Genomic DNA, 18,049 nt, shown 5'->3' on the forward strand with positions numbered 1-18,049 from the left:
GCGGAAACTCTTCTGTCTTCAATAGCTTAAGTCTTCACACTCTCTCTCTATTACACAACCCTTACACTTAAATCCCACAATAAATACAGGGTACAAAAGATTGAATAAAATTACAATCAAATTTAGCACAGAATTAAAACCAACAAAACATATAGTTGTAAATTACAACTTTACAGAATTGCTTAAGTGCACTGATATATATATATATATATATTAGTTAAAATCAAGAGTGTGTGTACGGTGTGTGTAAAAGTTATTTCCCTTTCATTTGTGATCAATAGCATAAGCCCCAATTTTGTGGGCATTCTATAATTTCAGATTGACCATTAACATAAAGTCCTACAGGCTGCGTCTACTTCTTTGAGTTTCTGAACCATGGGGTTGGTGCTAATGATGATTGCTAGAATTCTATAGGGAAACGTAAATGTTTTCTGTAGTCATTTCCTACCTGCATCTTGCTGGTTCATTTTGTAGGTGATGGGACACAAAAGATTTAACAGTATGTTTAGACAATTTATTTTGCTGGTTGTATCATCTGTGGGAGTAATACATGTATGCAAATCTTCTTTCTTGAAGAATGCTGACTTAAATTGAACATTTCTTGTTCTTGCATCTTTGTTACTTACATTACTAAATTGAACATTTTCGTTTGAGATTTCCATTGTAATGATGTGAACTAAATTGATTGTTTGTTTCATCCTCTCCCCCCATTCCATCAACGTCACACATCTCAACTTGATCACATTCATGTAAGCCTCAATTAGTTAAGCACAGATTCAAAATTTGCAACTATTTCATTCCTAGCTAAGTAAATTTTGAAAATTAGATGATATATAGCTATGTTGGACTATGACAATTGATCAAGGATGAGTGACCTTAATAGATTCATTACAATTTACAATTACAGTGACAGTTTTCACAAGATAAGGTTTCTTATTTCACCCAAAAAAAAAAGGAGGGGGTTGGGGCAAGAGACCCCAAAAGGGATCCTGCAGCAACAATAATATTGAAAACGTCATATAAGGTGCAAAGCACAGCTATCTTAGGATAGAAACATGAAACCTCCAAATACCACACAACACATTGTTCATGATTAAATTGCATGATAGAGAACCACACTATTCTAAGCTGTCAATAATTTTGTGACAAGAATAGCCATACCTAACTACAAACTCATAAATTATCCAACCAAATCTTGAAGATTCTGACAGAAACTGTCAATATAAGATGACTTTAAATATTCACTGCTCAAGAGGTCTCTGAGTTTGGCATGATTGGCTTTGACCTCCCTCCCAACCTCGCTGTCATCCTCCATCACAGTCCTCACTGCCTTACATACGCTTTCCTTAGTGAACAAACCATCTTCTTCTCCCTTCTCAATTTCCACTCCCACCTTCAAATTGTTACTCATTATCCTTGCATTGAAAAACTGGTCACCTGCATGTGGTAACAATACCAGCTGACTCTGATTCATCAATCCTTCAAATAAAGAACTTAACCCACAGTGTGTGATAAAGCACCCAATTGATGGGTGCTCTAAAATCCGCAGTTGTTGTACCCATCCACCATGTACTACCACTCTTCCTTGAACCTCTCTTCAAACCCTTCTGGCAATGCTTCTTCAATAGAGCCAGCCCCTAATGGTGGTTTAAGTGCTGCTAGAAATGGCCAAACCGAAAGCTCAAAACCCAATACCAATTCCTGGAATTGATCTCTTTAAAGTGCACTCACTTCCTAATGCACAGTATATTACTGATCTGGTCTTGAATTTTCCTAGCCACTTGATCCATTTTTCTTCTAATGTAGAAGTTGGTGGATTCGGTATGATTGGCCCTGAAAGGAATACAGGCTTCCCAAAATGGCTTCCAAGATTGTCTATATAAGATCCCTCAATTTCTCTACAAGTCCTGAATCCTGTAGCATCACATTGACTTAAGCTTGCACACAGGCGATCGTAGAAAATGACATCGCTACCAAACTTCATAGCCTTTAGTGCAGCAATTCTCGAGCTTCATGTTTATGGAGCTTGATGGATAATGATAATGGGAAACCAGATCGGGGTTGCATAGGGTCAACCTCAGAAAATTTGTTACCACTATGTTGCCCATCTGCTGCAGGGGACACAGTGAAATAATATACTGTAAGTGGAGTGACAGTGGAGTAGAGAACTGACTTGATACCTAGGCCGCGGGCCAATTTTGGTAGCCAATAAGCAAAATCAAAGACGACAATGTCTGGTTTAAGATCAAGAAGAAGAAGTTCAATATCACTCTCAGTGCGATCCATGGCAGTCATAATGAGTGGTTCCAAATGGACAGGCACGTCGGAAGTGGTCTCAGCGCCAGGAAGGAGGCCATCTATATGGGGAACAATTATGGGGACAAAGGTGATGAGATCTGGGTAGAGGTTGAAAGTCTCTAACTTTGATTGTGTTTTGGTGGGAATTAAGAAGAAGATTCTATGGCCATTTTGGGCTATTTTGTTTGACTGGTGGAGATACGCGTTAAGGTGGCCAAGAGCAAACCAAGGATACACTACCAAGTGCAATGATGTAGCAACCATGTTTTCCTAAGAGTCAATTGATCCAGGCTGCAAATCGAAAAATAAAAATAAAAAATAAAAATAAAAATTGATCCAGGCTGATTCTGAAGCTGAAGCAACTAGCAACAAAAAGATTGTAGAGAACATTTAGTGCATGCATGATACGTGATGTTCGTTTTTTTGAGTTGAACAAATTATGCTAAAAATTGGATAAGGGAACACATTATTCTTAAAAAGGATTGGAATTGATTTATTAATTCTAATCTATATATTACTAAACGCTAAAGTGTAGCATTTAATATTGCTACGTTTATATTGAGCTACGTCAGTAGTCATATCATTTCTATCATCTTTTCTGAATTTTTCATTCAATTTTAAAATAGTTTTTACAAATTTTAAAATACTAATAAAACTAAAATTATTTTCAATACTATCTCTACTTGAAAGTCCCCATCTCATACATTTAACTCTACTGTAAAGCCCAAGCTCACACCCAAAGCCTTTTCAACTAAATCCCTTCGTCAAATTTGATGATTTTTCACTGTTACAACTTTTTGTATTCCCTTTCCTTTTGTTACGACAGATTCAAATTCTTGTCTTCCACATTTTGTTTCTTCGTTTCAGGTTTAGTTCCTTCCCCTTCCCCTTCCCCACCTTTTTATTTTCACAGTTTCAGTATTTGTTCCACCGTTTCACTCACAATTTCATTTTCCTGTTCTATGGTTTTAGCTTCTGTTTCAACTTCTGACGGCAGGCTCTCTGTCTTCCTTCCTTCCTTTCTCTCCTCACATCTATATAAATACTGACATAAGCTGGGTGATTCAGTTGAAGTATCCCTACATCCCAATTTATTTTGTGCTCTATTCTTTTACTTGATGGGTTTTTTTTTTTTTTTTTTTCATTTCTACGTTTGTTTCTGCCTTTTTCGTGTTGTGGTGTAGATGGTTGTTATGTTATATTTACTTTCTAAATCATTTTTGTTAGGGTGTTGAATTTGTTACTGTTGGATTATTTAATTGGAGCACTGCTTCTTTTAGGTATGTCTATTCTAAGTTCTTTTGGTGATTTTCTAGGTTGGGAAAACCCAAAAATTGGATAAGTTCATTATGCACACAAAGATTTAGTTTGGCTGTCTATTTGGTTGCAACACTTGTGTGTTCTATGATATCAATGTTTGATGTCTTTATTTTAGACTAGGTTGAAAAGTCTACAAACAAAGACTCTCTGTTCTGTAATTTTTTTGCCTTTACAAGATATGTTTTTTTTTATGGTGGAATACATGAAATAAATAATGGAAACCAGTAGGCTATGATAGTTCTTTATGCATGACAAGAGAAGAGAGGCCAACCCTTCACCCTCAAAATGTTTGACAAAATGCCTGAGCCAAACTAAAAAAATGGGGGCTTGGGCTTCGAGGCGTGGCTTATAAAGATAGTGTTGACATTAAGCATCCTCCAAGTTTTATTGTATATTTGTGGTCAAATGCTTCAAAGGAACAACCTAAAGGCTGCATTAGGATTACCAAAGACAGATGAAAACTATTAACATCAAGCTATTATTCTTGCCTGTGAGAAATGCCACAGACACAATAAGGATCAGTTGGTTTAACCACAATTAACTTAATTAATCTTTAAATGAGCACTCTTTATGATCCAAATCCACACACGAATCCAAGGCTTTTTTCTTATTTCTTTTTTTTTTGAAATGCCAGGCAAGCTTCAATAGATAAATACAAACTTATTAGGGTAAAGACTATTCATTCAAAGTATCCTTCTTGATCACATTCACAAACTGATCAGGGTAAGGACTATTCATTAACAAACCCCTGCCATCTATTATTGAGAACCCATTTGGCTAAGTAATGAGCTGCTAGATTAGCTTCACGATTTATCCAAGAGAATGCCATTGGATTCAACTTTTTAGCCATATCACAAGTGTCTTCTACAATACATATAGCTTGCCAAGGAACAGAGATAGGCCTTTCCGTTTCAAAATTTTGTTAATAGCATTGATACAAATCTTTTGAGTCTCCTTCAGTTACTACTTTCCTCAAATTTAGTTCTTGACTCAATAGAACTGCCCATCTAATTCCTTTTACCTCAACTGCACATACTATAATGTTACATACCACTAAAAAAATATTGCTTTATTATTTTGGCGTGGAGTTGAGGACTTAATTAACTAGACTCTATGTTACATGCACAAAAATTGTTTGATAAAGTACCTGATTGTTTTGTTCCTTCTCTAGAATTAAGTCCAAAAATTGTAAATGGAAATGTTTTTCTTACACAATATATACATGGTCTTGGCAGTATATAATGTCCATTTAGCACATGGTTTATTTTAGATTTTTTTTTTTTTTTAATAAATGTGTGATGTACTTCTTATTGTAGAATTGCTTTCTTGGTTTTAATACTTATTTGAGAGTAGGAACATGGATGAGAAAAGCTAAGATTCACTTAATTTTCTATCATTTTGTCTTGGTAAGAATTTTCTTTTCTCCCTTTTGTTTAGAATTTAGATACTCATTGGCTTGAATTCAAGCTTGACTCACATTACTAATCAATTATAGAATACATGACAGAGCATGCTCAATGTCTAACAAGTACACATGACATGACAGTACATGCTCCATGTCTTTCAAACAATCAATATGTAAAATCCATTTACAATCTATGAACCCAACCATGTTACCTATCATATTAGGTGAAAGCTATGTTATTCTATTCAGATTAAGTTCTTGGTCTTAGGTTCTTAAAAGCTTTCTTTGAATTATCTATGCTGGTAATTATTTGTATGCTTCATTAATGGTATGTACTTAAATGACTCCAAGCAATTTTACCATATATTTTGTATCAAATTTGCATTTAAATGTATATTTTTGTGTGTTTTTTTAGGGCCTGGCTTTAGTTTTGGTTTGGCATAAACTTGAAACAAATGCCACAAATATCTAAATTTGTGACTTTTGTATTCTTAATGTTTGAATAAAACTATATGGTACCATTTAAACATGTTTCATATAAGCTTTTGAAATCTCAGGTCATGTTGTATTTAAATATGACAAAAAATAGTACCATTTTCCACCGTAGTACAGTTAGTACTAGTGTTTTATATACAATTTGGATAGATTGAATTTGTTTTGTGTGTATACTCACTTTTGTTATTTGTTTCTGAATTTCATAATGAAGACTAATAGAATACTTATTTTTCATGAAGATTTTTAATATATTGGATTTTTAAAAATAAATCAATAGTTGGGTTCAAGTTATTTGAACCAAACATGTCTCAGTTTAATTTTCTTTCTTGGTTGCTTTGTATTTCCTACCATTTAACAATTTAAATATTTTTTCCTTGCTTTGTCTAATTTTACTTATTGTTGACTGCTTCAAAGAGTAGTATTACAAAAAATAAAAAATAAAATGAGAAAGGGAGAATTAGAGGTTGTGGGTCATAAGTCGTAGTCACATCCATTAGAATTTGAAGTTAGGTTATGCTTAAATAAGTTAGGCTCAAATTATTTGCAAGGACTTCCACAATTTTGGGCATGTTTGGGGTGGACATATTTCATGCTATTCTCCTTCTAAGCTAGATTTGTGATCAATAATAATGGTTAGGTGCTTTCTTCTTCTTCTTTTTTAAATACACTATTGTGTATTGATGAGATTGTCCTCATTCAAGTAGTTAGGCATCTGCTCTAACATCTAAATTTGGAATGATGTCCAGGGGCTATCATGGTTGTTGAAGCATCAAAGCCAATTGCAATGATTGATGCATATTGGTTTTTTAAGTACATAAAGTAAAATGTTTGTGAGTTTCATTTAGTTTCCAACTTATAATATATAAATTTTTTGATTCACATTCATGAGGTGAAGTGTTGTTTGACTAGCCCATCCTTATAAAACATGCATGAAACTGTGATTTGAATAGGAAAATATGACAAAATCCTATTTGTTATTGGTGCAATTGTTGTGAGAAGTCCAAATTATCTAGATAGGTAATTTGCAGTGATGATTGTATGGTCTAGAAGTTCTATTATCTTTGTGATGATTGGGTTTTGATGCATTGCTAATTTGATTTTCCACGAAAGAATAGTAAAAAGTTCTAGATTAATCTCCCATCCTTATTTTTATTTATTTTTGGTTTAGTTAATTTGTGAAATACTTCGTTTTTTTAGTATAATAACAGTTGTTTGATTTTATTAATTTTAAAGGAGATCTGGATTCTTCTCTCTGTCAAGAGATCACATTAATAGGTTTGTCACACTCTCTCTCCCCTTAGCTCTCAATTTGTGACATTCATTTTCTCTAATTATTTTCTTTTCCATCTTTTCTATTTGTTTACATAGCCAAATATATCATAGGATTTATCTTAATATAATATTTTTATGAGAATAGATTTTTATGTTTATTTTTTTAATGCAGCTTCAATTTGTTTGATAGTTGGAGATTATTGGATTTGAATCTTGAATGTCTCCATTGAAAACACTAAGAGGTGCCAATTAGTTGAATTACAAAGACTCTAAATCTTCACTGCTCAAGAGCTCTGTGAGTTTGGCATGATTGGCTTTGACCTCCCTCCCAACCTCACTGTCAACCTCCATCACCTTATTCACTGCCTTACAGACACTTCCCTTTGTGAACAAACCATCTTCACCTTTCTCAACTTCCACCCCAACCTTCAAATTTTTACTCATCATCCTTGCATTCAAAATCTGGTCACCTACATGCGGTAAGAGTACCAGTTGACACTGATTCATTAACGCTTCAAAATAAGAACCTGACCCGCAGTGTGTGATGAAACACCCAACTGATGCGTGCTTTAAAATTAGCAGTTGTTGAACCCATCCACCATGTGCTATCCCTCTTCCTTGAACCCTCTCTTCAAACCCTTCTGGCAAGGCTTCTTCAATAGACTCTGCCCCAAAAGGCGGCTTAAGTACTGCCAGAAATGGCCAACCTGAAAGCTCAAGACCCAACACTAATTCCTGGAATTGATCTTTGTTTAATGTGCACTCACTTCCGAATGCACAGTATATAACTGATCTGATCTTGAATCTTCCTAGCCACTTAACCCATTTTTCTTCTAAAGCAGAAGTTGGTGGCTTTGGTATGACTGGTCCTGAAAGAAATACAGACTTCCCAAAATGGCTTTCAACATTGTCAATAAAAGTTCCCTCAATTTCTCTACACGTCCTGAGACCTAGTGCATCACATTGACTTAAGCCAGTGAACAGGCGATTATGGAATACAACACCACTACCAAACTTCATGGTCTTTATTGCATCAAAGGCTCGTGATTCATGGACATGGAGCTTGATGAATGATGATACTGAGAAACTAGATGGGTCTGCATAAGGTCAACCTCAGGTAAGTTGTTGCCAGTATGTTGCACTGCTCCAGCAGGGGGCATAGTGTAATAATATACTGTAAGTGGACTGACTCTGGCATAGAGAATTGATCTGATACCTAGGCTACGGGCCAATTTTGGTCACCAATGGGTAAAATCAAAGAAGACAATGGCTGGTTTAAGGTCATGGAGAAGAAGTTCAATATCACTTTCAGTGCGATCCATTGCAGTCATAATGAGAGGGTGCAAATGGTCAGGCACTTCTGAAGTGGTCTCAGCACCAGGAGGGAGGCCATCCACACGGGGAAAAGTGATGGGGACAAAGGTGATGAGATCTGGGTAGAGGTTGAAAGTCCCTAACTTTGATTGTGTTTTGGTGGGAATCAAGAAGGAGATTCTATAGCCTTTCTGGGCTAGTTTGTTTGATAGGTGGAGATAAAGGGTAAGGTGGCCAAGAGCGAAAAAGGGGTACATTACCAAGTGCAATGATGTTGCATCCATATCTTTCTATGAGTCAATTGATGTATGCTGGACCTGAAGCTAAAGCAACTGCCAACAAAAAGACTAGAGAATATAATCAGCACATGCTAGGAGATGATTGCCTTTTTTACTCGACCAGTTTATGTAGGAGCCTAAAAATTTTGGGGGGCAAAGACATGCATTTCGTATCAATTTATTTGACTTTTTGCTTATAATTTGTTGAATGTGAGCTAAGTATATTTGTACTTTGAAAAAAGTGAGACTTAAAAAATTGAACATGAACAAAATTAACAACAACAACAATGCTTTTATTTCAAAATTTTGGGATTGATCATGGATCCCCAATAAATTAGTCAAGGTCGGCTCACATATATTATTTTCCTCTGGTCTATTATTTTATCTAAAGTCATGCTTTTGGTTACTTTCTTAATTAAATTACTTCTACTAATGTGATCTTTGGTCTTCCTCTACAATTTTTTTGGTTCTCTCAACAGCATTAGCAAAATAAGCTAAAAGCTAAATGAAAAGGCACGTGGCAGACAGTTGGCAGGGAACATTGTACTCTGCCAGAGATTGTGTCTTCTTGAAGAAATGAAAAATCGAAGTAAGAGGATTTTGGTTTTGAGAAGTGAAAGAAAAGATATTACCTCTTTGGCTACGGTGAAGTTGGTTTTGACATTGTTGGGCTGGCTAGATATTCCAGCAGCAGATAAGATACACAGATACTTTCAAGATCGCAACCAACCAGCCCTTATAAGTAGAGAAAGATGCCCCAATTATCTGCAGCAAACAGAGAAGGAATTGCTGCTTTTTCCTTTGATTTACTATTCCAACAAGAACAATTAACTTACGTCTCTAAACCACTTTATAATCATACAACTAAACTTAGTTAACTAAACCAGACACGAGTTGAACTAGAGTCTAGAGTTATGACTTCGTTTATGTACTTAAAAAGTAACAGTTTGTGAACGGTGTCACACCATAGTAACTGATAACAAGTTTTGGTAGTTTGGAAAAGTAAAAGGAGATGCGTGCTTTGGTCGCTTCTTCCACCATTTTTTTTTTTTTTTTGGTTAAATAAAACTCATGAAAATTGGATAATATTCTTACGAATTGATCAAACCATCGAGTTCATTAAAATTACATTGTGACTTTTATATAATCTTTTCTTATGAAAAAAAAAAAAAAAAAAAAAAGCATTGCTTGAAAAAAAATATATACAAAATTATTTTATTTTCATTCTTTTTCTATTAGTCTTTTTACGTTTCCACGATATTCATTTCAACTTCCATAACACTCTTGACTCCCTCTCTCCACTGTTTTCAACCTCTCATGTAAGCTCTTTAATGCCTTAGACTCTCCCTCTCCTCCTTTCTTGTTTCTTCCTCTTTCATTGAACCTAACCAGTTCATATTGTTCAGTTGTCACCACCCTTATAAAATTAAAAAGATAAAATCAAAAATATGATATATATATATATATTATATTTTTGAATTTGAGCCATGAAACTGACAATCCATCTTTTCTTCCATAATTTGAAAATTTTGCTACAGCTTGAATTTGAGCCATGAATTTCCATTTCAATACAGCTGTTTTTGGAAGAATCAGCATGAGATTCCAATCCTCTGATGCATGCTTTTAAAATTCCTCTAGAAGATTACACATTTTCTTTCTCCTTTTCCATGTCTAAACATCTGTAGTCTACATAAGAAGAAAAACAAGAATAAGGCAAGTGAAAATTCTACCCAAAATTACAAACTGTCAAACACCCACAGACAGATGTAACATATAGAGGGTTGTGAAACAAGCTACATTAGAAAGAGTTACCTTGGACAGAAGCATAGCACCTGGATTTTATATATAAACATTTTCTTATGCATTATATATGTATTGTTGGTTGTTGAGTCTTCTTATGACAATACGCTATAGTTCAAATCAAAGGCTGGTGAAACAAAAGAAGAGCGAACAAGAGATGTAATGTTCTAAGTGTGACTGTGAAATACTATTGGAGGGGGGAAATTGGATTGGCTGTAATTAAACAAAACAACTGACATTAGACAAACTCATTTAGCCTTTGTATAGAATGACCAAACAATTTATTAATAAATAGTTATACAGAAGCTCGTCCGTTATTACATTATTTATTTTTTACGAAATAAATGTTTTTAGGCTGTCTTATTGACATAGCAGATAGCCAAAAGCAGTACCGGTTTTGTCTCAACTAAAAATGAGAGAGAATTGTGGCTCCTAGCCTAGGCCTAGGACTAGCTACTGCTAAACTGAAGCCCAAGCATTTGCATCGATCCAGTTAAAAGCTATAGGGCTCAGAAAAGCATCAGGAATGCCGAAGGAAGTGACCAAGGCAAGTGCATGTGGCCGTAGTTCACTGCAAAGTTTTGTCACTTCTTTCCTCACTGCAGCAGCGTTGTCCATCGACAAGTACCCATATCGGAGGAAAGCAGCATCTTCTTCCAAGCAAATCAAGGCATACATGGATCTCAAGAGAGCTAATACATCCTGAAGGAAAGATAAACAAATATTCATCAACTGAAGTTTCTTTTTTTTTTTTTTTCTTTTTACATTCTTCCACTTTAACAATAAAAGCTATCAAATCTGCAGAAATCATAGTTGCAAGCATACAACGGGATCATAATTAAACTATCAATACCCAAATTTTCAAATGTATACAGATTAGTATCTTATAAACAACTTGGATCTTAGCATTATAAAAGCTTTGACTCACAGTTATACTGAAACCTCCCAAATATGCTAGTTATTATGATGCGTGAGACGCAAGGAGATTATTATTTTGTATTATTTATGTTTGCAAGTCAATTGTATTTTTATGTTTTAGGTCCTATTAGTTTATTGGGCTATTAGTATTTTAATTTGGAAGCAAGGTTATTTTTTGTAATAAGGCAATTAGGGTTTCCTAGCCAATTAGAACTAGGGTTTAGCAATCCTTTATAAGCAACCGATTGTATTCCTTGAGGTTAGTTGATATTTTGATGAATGAAAACAATGGCCGTTTGGTCTAGTGCTGACTCCAGGTCTACCCTAGGTTCTGACTCCTAGTGGTTTTCTCACTTGGTGCTAACTCCAAGCAAGGCCTAGGTGCTGACGTCTATGTCATATCTTTTATTTTTTCCGTTATTTCAATTTTGTTCTGGTTATCCTGCGTCATATTATCTCTTAAACCAGAGCCCTTCTCATTCCATATTTTAGGAAAAACCTAGTAATGGCTGCACATCATACATCGCTAGTGATATGATGAAAATATACTCACCCCACCACAGGACAACAAAGAACCGGTTTCAGATTTTTTAGAAATTCAATAACGAAACTTGATTATCAAATAGATATGATTATAGGCAATATATAAAAGCAATTACTAAGAATTACCTTCAATGAACCTGCAGGTACAGTTGCCTCAGTCTGTATAAAGGTTTGCAGTAGCTCTCGTTCTGAATAAGCTCTGCCCAAGTCTTCTGCAAGCTGATAACTCTGGTGCAGAGAAGGGTAAACAACAATGAGAGAAAGGGAGACAGAGGGAGAGAGATGCATTGTAAGTAACAGAAACAAGTTCTCACCAAAATGAAGGCATACTCTTTGCTTTCTCCCTGTGCTTGAAACTGAGATACTTCAGCAGCAAAACGATTCAGTAGATCCCGCTCTCTTAAGAAAAATGCATCAGTCTGATATACAGAAGTGGTGAGACATATCTACAAATTTAAACATTAATAACATATAGAGCAGAAAAATAGCTAAAATTATATTACTTGGAATTTGCTGCACCGAAGGGTAGAGCTTGTAAGTTGAGATGGGATGACAGGGCAAGGATTATTCATGTGTTCTAACCCAAATCCTTTAAATGGTTTGTTATTCTTCTTAGCTGCTATATATACTGCAAGCAGTGCCTTGCTGACCTGAATAAACATATTTAATCCAAAAGTTCTGCTGCTTCAGACATAATTCCACAAAAGGTAAAGCTGAGTAGAATAATACTTAAATTAGTACAACGATTAAGAATCAAACAGTAAAATTTCCTTTCAAAGTTTCTCACTAAGTATTAACATATAAATTCAGTCAGACAATTAAGATTCAACCAATAGTTTGAGTTATGTTCAGCTCTAGAGAAGCATTATTAACTGAATAATGATAACTGAGGATATGTTAGCGATATTCAATTTAAAACAATTTCCAGCATCGTTGTGAAAGTGCAAAGCCGCCTACTTGCAATTGATACTACTTCAATCACATCTATGTAAGGTCAACATTCTACCATCCATATAAACAAACTTTACAGAAGCAATGGCTCACACACCACAACCTCATGTCCCTCTTTTCTTTTTTGTTTTATTTTGAGGTCAGCCTCTTAGACAATATGTCATAAACCAACATGTCCATTCCTTGGAAGATTATTTGGGGTGTGAAGGCTCCAGGTCGTGTGTCATTTTTTGTTGGGACAGCTGCATGGGTGAGGGTTCTCACAACGGACCATTTGAGGAAAAGGGGCTGCACTATTATGGATTGGTGTTGCTTGTGTAAATGTAATGGGGAGAGTGTGGATCATTTGCTTCTACACTGTGGTGAGGTTTTTCAGTTATGGAGCTTTGCCCTTAGATCTTTTGGTGTTTCTTGGGTTCTACCTAAAAGGGTTATTGACTTGCTAGCCGGTTGGACGAAATGGTTGGGGAAGCATTCTTCAAATGTTTGGAATTTGGTACCACATTGTGTGATGTGGATTATTTGGAGGGAGAGAAATAATTGCATATTTGAAGATTCAGTGCTTTCTGGGGATAAGCTCTTGGAGTTTTTTGTGACCACTTTGTTTGATTGGTCTAGTGTGTGGGGCTTTACTTCTTTGAAATCCATTCCGCTGTTTTTAGATTCACTTTTTTCTTGTAAATAAAGTTGTATTGTTTTCCTTTGTTGCTTGTAAATATTTCCTTCATTTACATCATCTCTTTGATGGAGTAGCTTCTTTTTATAACAAATTTTCCTAGCCTATCCAAAAAAAAAAAAAATCTTCTTTAAAGAAAAAAAAAATGTAGACTTGATCTACCTGCTGCATCAGAACATTGTTGTCCCCCTCAAAAGTGGACTGCACATCATATTCACCTTTCAGATGACCAACAAGATTTTCAGTCTTCAGACCTTGTCCTCCACAAGCTTCACGACATTCCTGATACATTATCAATTGAACTTTATTGAGGCCAATTTCTATAGATATAGCCAAATCAAAATATAGTTGAAGTTCTGACCTGAAGGTTTCTCATATTATGCCACGTGAAAGTAGCCTTGAATGCACTTGAAAGAACATGTATGATTTTGTTTGACTCAGGTGTTCTCTTCACATATATCTGTTTCAAATAATTTCCAGCAAAACTCATAGCGTATCTGCAGCAGGAGGAAAAAAAATGAACAATGGATCAGAGCAGCATCACTTGTACATAAGGATGGTTAACGTAATTACATAGTAAATATTAATAATAGCATCAGGCTATTTATAGTCATGATCTAAAAGTAGAATATCTTCCATTCACCATGTATTAAAATAAGAGCTGCACACTACAATATCGAGGCTAACTTAATTTTTCTTTTTTCGATTGTTGTGAGGCCAACTTCTTCTTTCTTTTTTTCTTTTTTATGATGTAGGAGAACTTAACTCAAATTAGTTGCAAATTGAAAAGCATACTGTACAACAATCCTCACTATTAATCAAACTTCCATGGGCAATTAACCCCACCACCAAAACCAATTACCTGGTAATCAAGAGGCTTTTCACCCCCAATGGGCTAAGCAATTTATCCTCAAGTCCAGAAGTTTATCCTCAAAGAAATAACCTTTGGGTTGTGTAAGAAAAGCATTAAATCCATTTCCAAGTTGGCTATTTCACTCACATATGGAAAACTGCCAATAGCATTAGGATGACTGTTTATGATACCAAAAGTGCAAAGTTTATGAATCACTATGCTGAATAAGAAGGAATCTTTACTTCAAGATTAAACGGCAACATACTTAAACTTGCAGAAAAGACTGTATTGCAAGATCAATTACCCCAATATATTGTCACAAACAGCATATATACACTAACTATGCTAGGCTTCTCAAACCAGTAAAGCTAGAAACAGCATCAAATTACACTGCATGAATTGTAATTGAAAGAGCAAGAGAAATTTTTATTGTAAATCAATTTCAAAAAGATTTAACTGTCACAAAGCCATTATTCAAGTACGTACGTCTTTGCAAGCAGAGGCAACAGTCGCCGTTGATGGCTCGGGTAATCAAGCAAAAGGACTTCAGGCCCATTTGGTGTGACAGAAAAGGCCCGCCTTGTCAGTGAGTACCTTATGGCAATCGCTAAGCCAATCTGATAAAGTAGAATGGTATAATATGAATCATAATTGATTTTAGTAGGAGTTGTACGAACCCAAAATTAACTTCTTCTTTTTCGGGGCTTGGATGGGACGGGGAGGGGTTGTCAAAATTACACACAAATGTTAGATTGACAAAAAAAAAAAACAAAAACAAAAGGTACCTGCAGTCCTGTGCTTAAATATATACGTTACCTTTGACGCGTAAATTGCACTGGCTGAAATAGTTATACGGCCAGATGTCAAAGGGGCCAAGAATGCTGCAAATCTCTAGAAAAAGTAATTACAAATAAGAGATTGTTTGTGTAATTATTAGTTCAAGCTCTAGACAATATCTTCTTCTACATGATAGAAAGAAGATCGCCAGCCAAACAAAAGACATAGGCAGAGAAAAAGGAAGAAAGACAGAAATATAATGAAACAGGTGGAAAAGAAATGAGAAGACATTATCTATCTGGAAAGAGAACCACCTGATCCGGGTCTTTTATTGCACTTAGATATTGCCCATCTGGTGAAACATCAGCTACTGAATTCAATAAGTTCTCTCTGGGGATTCGCACATTGTCAAACCTGAAACAGCTCCAAAGCATATATATATTGGATTAAAGAATTTTATAATGACAGTTATTTGCAGATTCTGTAATGTCTAACAACAGAAAGAGTAACTATTACCAGATTTGACCATTGTCAACACCATTTAAACCAATTTTATGACCACAATCAGCTATTCGGATGTTTGGACAGACGTTGCCATCTGCATCCCTGATTTGGGCAATTAATGCATGGACTCCTTGATTTTCCCCATTTATGTTGAGCTGGGAAAAGACTATAGTGTGTGTCGCATGCTGAACATCAAGAAAAGAATAGCATGTCAGTTTAGATGAATCAGAAGCAGGATTTTTAAGCTGTAAAGTAAACCTTGATAAGGGACAAGAAAGAGAAATGGGAAAAGTTTTAAAAATATATATACTTACATTAGCTGCTCCTCCAATCCAATACTTCTGGGCAGATTCACAGGGAGTGTTAATGACAAATTCTCCAGTGTTAGAATCATAAGTGGTGACTGTTTCAATCCCTCGAACCTAAAATAATATTAGCCTAGGAATCAATTAGTAAAAACAACCAGGAGAGAGAATAAAATGTTGTGCACAGGTCTAAAACCCCAAACTGATTAAACAACTCACATACATTACTCCCATGGCCTAACTCAGTCATTGCAAAGCAACCCTTGACCACATAATTTTCAGTGTCCCTCAGCCACTTGTCATGATGTCGTTTTGTGCCAAAAAATTGGATGGCACTACCCCTGAAATTTATTAAGAGACAACCGGAATGGCTAATCAATTTATGTCCTATCATAACATCACTGAAAACTTATATTCATAAATATGTACAAGAATTTTTTTGATTTTTCCCTAATGTGGTGTTCAAAGCTCCTTGAGCTCCTAACTATTACCTCAGGTATGTGTAGTACCCCATCCCACGAAAAATTATAAGGTCCTTATGATGGACAAATGATGTAATCCACCATTCTACTAAAACGCTCCCACCTATTTCAAATTGTTGAGTTAGAAAAAAAAAATTTAATAGAAACTAATTACTGATTCAGCAATTTTAAACAAATGGGAGCCTTTTAATGGAATGATGGACAAGTGACGTGGTCCATCAGAGGAGTATATAATTTCTCCCATCCCACACACAACAGGTAATACATATTTTGTTTAATCTATTTTCAGCAACCATATGGACTATGAAGGTTAAGGCAACAATCATTCCAACCCCACTAAAAATTCTATCCTTCTAATAGCCAGCATTTAGATGAAAACAATTGAATTTTTCCCCCTGTTGCACCATATGATAGAATAACACCTAGCATGACAAATACTGCATTTTCAAACTCTAACCCCATTGCTCCCAATTCAATTCAAGTCGGAATTCCAATTCCGTCAAAGTCAGAATTCCATATTCACAAGACAATCAAGATCTGTCATATTCGAATCTATTTCAAAATGTATTGACGAATGAAGCAAAAAAAAAAAAAAAAAAGGAAATCACAACCAGATACAACCAAAACCAAATTCCAGAATTTAATCTCATTCTCACAAACACACACACAATAACATAAAATTCAAACCTCAAAACGCTCATTTTATCATGTCCCAAAACATGTCAGCAACCAAAAAACACAGAAGACTAACTCCAAAAACAACAACACCAACGTGATAAATATAAAGCAACAGAACAACATACATACCACAAAAAGAAATGAACTCCAAGCTTAATGGCGAGGGAGTGATCGAAAATTCCAACAACCTCCAAAAGCGCGAACTTCCTCAACTCAGCATCTGGATTTCTTTCCGTAAGCCAACCTTGAAAGACACCCTTTTCCAACAAATACCAAATCCGCTTCATGGTCGTCTCTCGCTGCTGCTCCATGGGCTGGTTATAGTCAGGAGAGACAAACACTTTGTGTCCACGTTGTTTGGGATTGAAAAGCCGACTCTGGATCATAAGGCCAAAGAGCCAATCACGATCAGGGATATTGTGAGAGTCGAGGTATACACGCATGTCGGTGGGGTTAAAAGAGAATGGCTCGTTAAGGTCAGGAGGAGAGTAGTTGAGGCAAGAGTTGGAGGAAAGAGGTGGTGCAACTGAGAGTGAGGTGGGTTCACCGTGGAGGAGGAGGTGGTTGGTGAGGACTTGGGTGCGCCTTGTGATTTGTTGCTCCATTTTTTGAGCTTGAGAGAGCGAGTCAAAATGTCGACGATGAAGCTGAAATGGTCGGACAATTGAGCTTGGGATTTGGGAATAGAGAGGGAAGGAGATATATATATATATATATATATGTATTTAATAATGCTGATAATAGAACTAGCCAAGGTTAGGTGGAGGCTCGCGCGCGGGTTAGTTAAACGTCGCCACATGTTTTGTGACTTTTTGTCCCTTCTTTTTTTGGGGAAAAGACATTGTTTTTTTCACCTAATTGGTATTTTTTGTATTTTCAATGGAATGTTTAGGTTTGAAATTTTTTTACACTCAACTATTGAATTATTGAAAAAATAATTATAAACACAATTACAATTACAATGGTTCTTGTAATTTACTTTTGTGGCCACGACATGGCATAGTTGGCATATTACATAATTGATAATAGTTTAATTTTGTATATTTATATCACTATTAGAAAGTATTATCATACTGAATTTGTGTTAATTTGTAAGTTTTAGAATAATGTTGAATAATTATTTTCGTGCTTAAAATTTTAATACTCATATATGTCATTTGTAGGAAAATTAATTTAAATC

The 18,049-nt window shown here is 35.4% G+C and overlaps 1 protein-coding gene and 2 pseudogenes across 2 annotated transcripts; all 3 read right to left on the bottom strand.

The window, feature by feature from the left end:
* Positions 1-996: 996 nt before the first annotated feature.
* LOC126693991 (cyanidin 3-O-galactoside 2''-O-xylosyltransferase FGGT1-like) lies at positions 997-2,586 on the bottom strand (annotated as a pseudogene).
* Positions 2,587-7,016: 4,430 nt separating this feature from the next.
* On the bottom strand, positions 7,017-9,187 carry LOC126695633 (cyanidin 3-O-galactoside 2''-O-xylosyltransferase FGGT1-like; annotated as a pseudogene).
* A 1,233-nt stretch (positions 9,188-10,420) lies between these two features.
* On the bottom strand, positions 10,421-17,566 carry LOC126695634 (acyl-coenzyme A oxidase 3, peroxisomal-like). 2 transcript variants are annotated; one of them, XM_050392457.1, is made up of 13 exons: positions 16,999-17,566; positions 15,933-16,050; positions 15,719-15,826; positions 15,417-15,589; positions 15,215-15,314; positions 14,940-15,014; positions 14,610-14,740; positions 13,632-13,767; positions 13,433-13,552; positions 12,147-12,293; positions 11,958-12,062; positions 11,770-11,871; positions 10,421-10,884 (listed from the first exon to the last, which is right to left on the bottom strand). In XM_050392457.1, exons 1-13 carry the CDS (start codon positions 17,472-17,474, stop codon positions 10,642-10,644), a joined length of 2,034 nt encoding a protein of 677 aa, XP_050248414.1. In that variant the 5' UTR covers positions 17,475-17,566; the 3' UTR covers positions 10,421-10,641. The 2 variants fall into 2 exon arrangements, with proteins under 2 accessions (XP_050248414.1, XP_050248415.1); XM_050392458.1 differs by having other exon boundaries at positions 15,929-16,050; positions 16,999-17,070.
* Positions 17,567-18,049: the final 483 nt, after the last annotated feature.

The sequence above is a fragment of the Quercus robur genome, chromosome 8 (assembly GCF_932294415.1).
Source record: "Quercus robur chromosome 8, dhQueRobu3.1, whole genome shotgun sequence".
Classification (NCBI taxonomy): domain Eukaryota; kingdom Viridiplantae; phylum Streptophyta; class Magnoliopsida; order Fagales; family Fagaceae; genus Quercus; species Quercus robur.

Excerpts from the sequence above, each read along its gene's own strand:
- LOC126695634 (XM_050392457.1), bottom strand. The coding sequence starts at position 17,474 with ATGGAGCAACAAATCACAAGGCGCACCCAAGTCCTCACCAACCACCTC. Across the intron at positions 13,553-13,631 it reads ATAATATGAGAAACCTTCAG|GAATGTCGTGAAGCTTGTGG; the intron begins GTCAGAACTTCA and ends ATAATGTATCAG. Across the intron at positions 10,885-11,769 it reads TACCTGCAGGTTCATTGAAG|GATGTATTAGCTCTCTTGAG; the intron begins GTAATTCTTAGT and ends TCTTTCCTTCAG.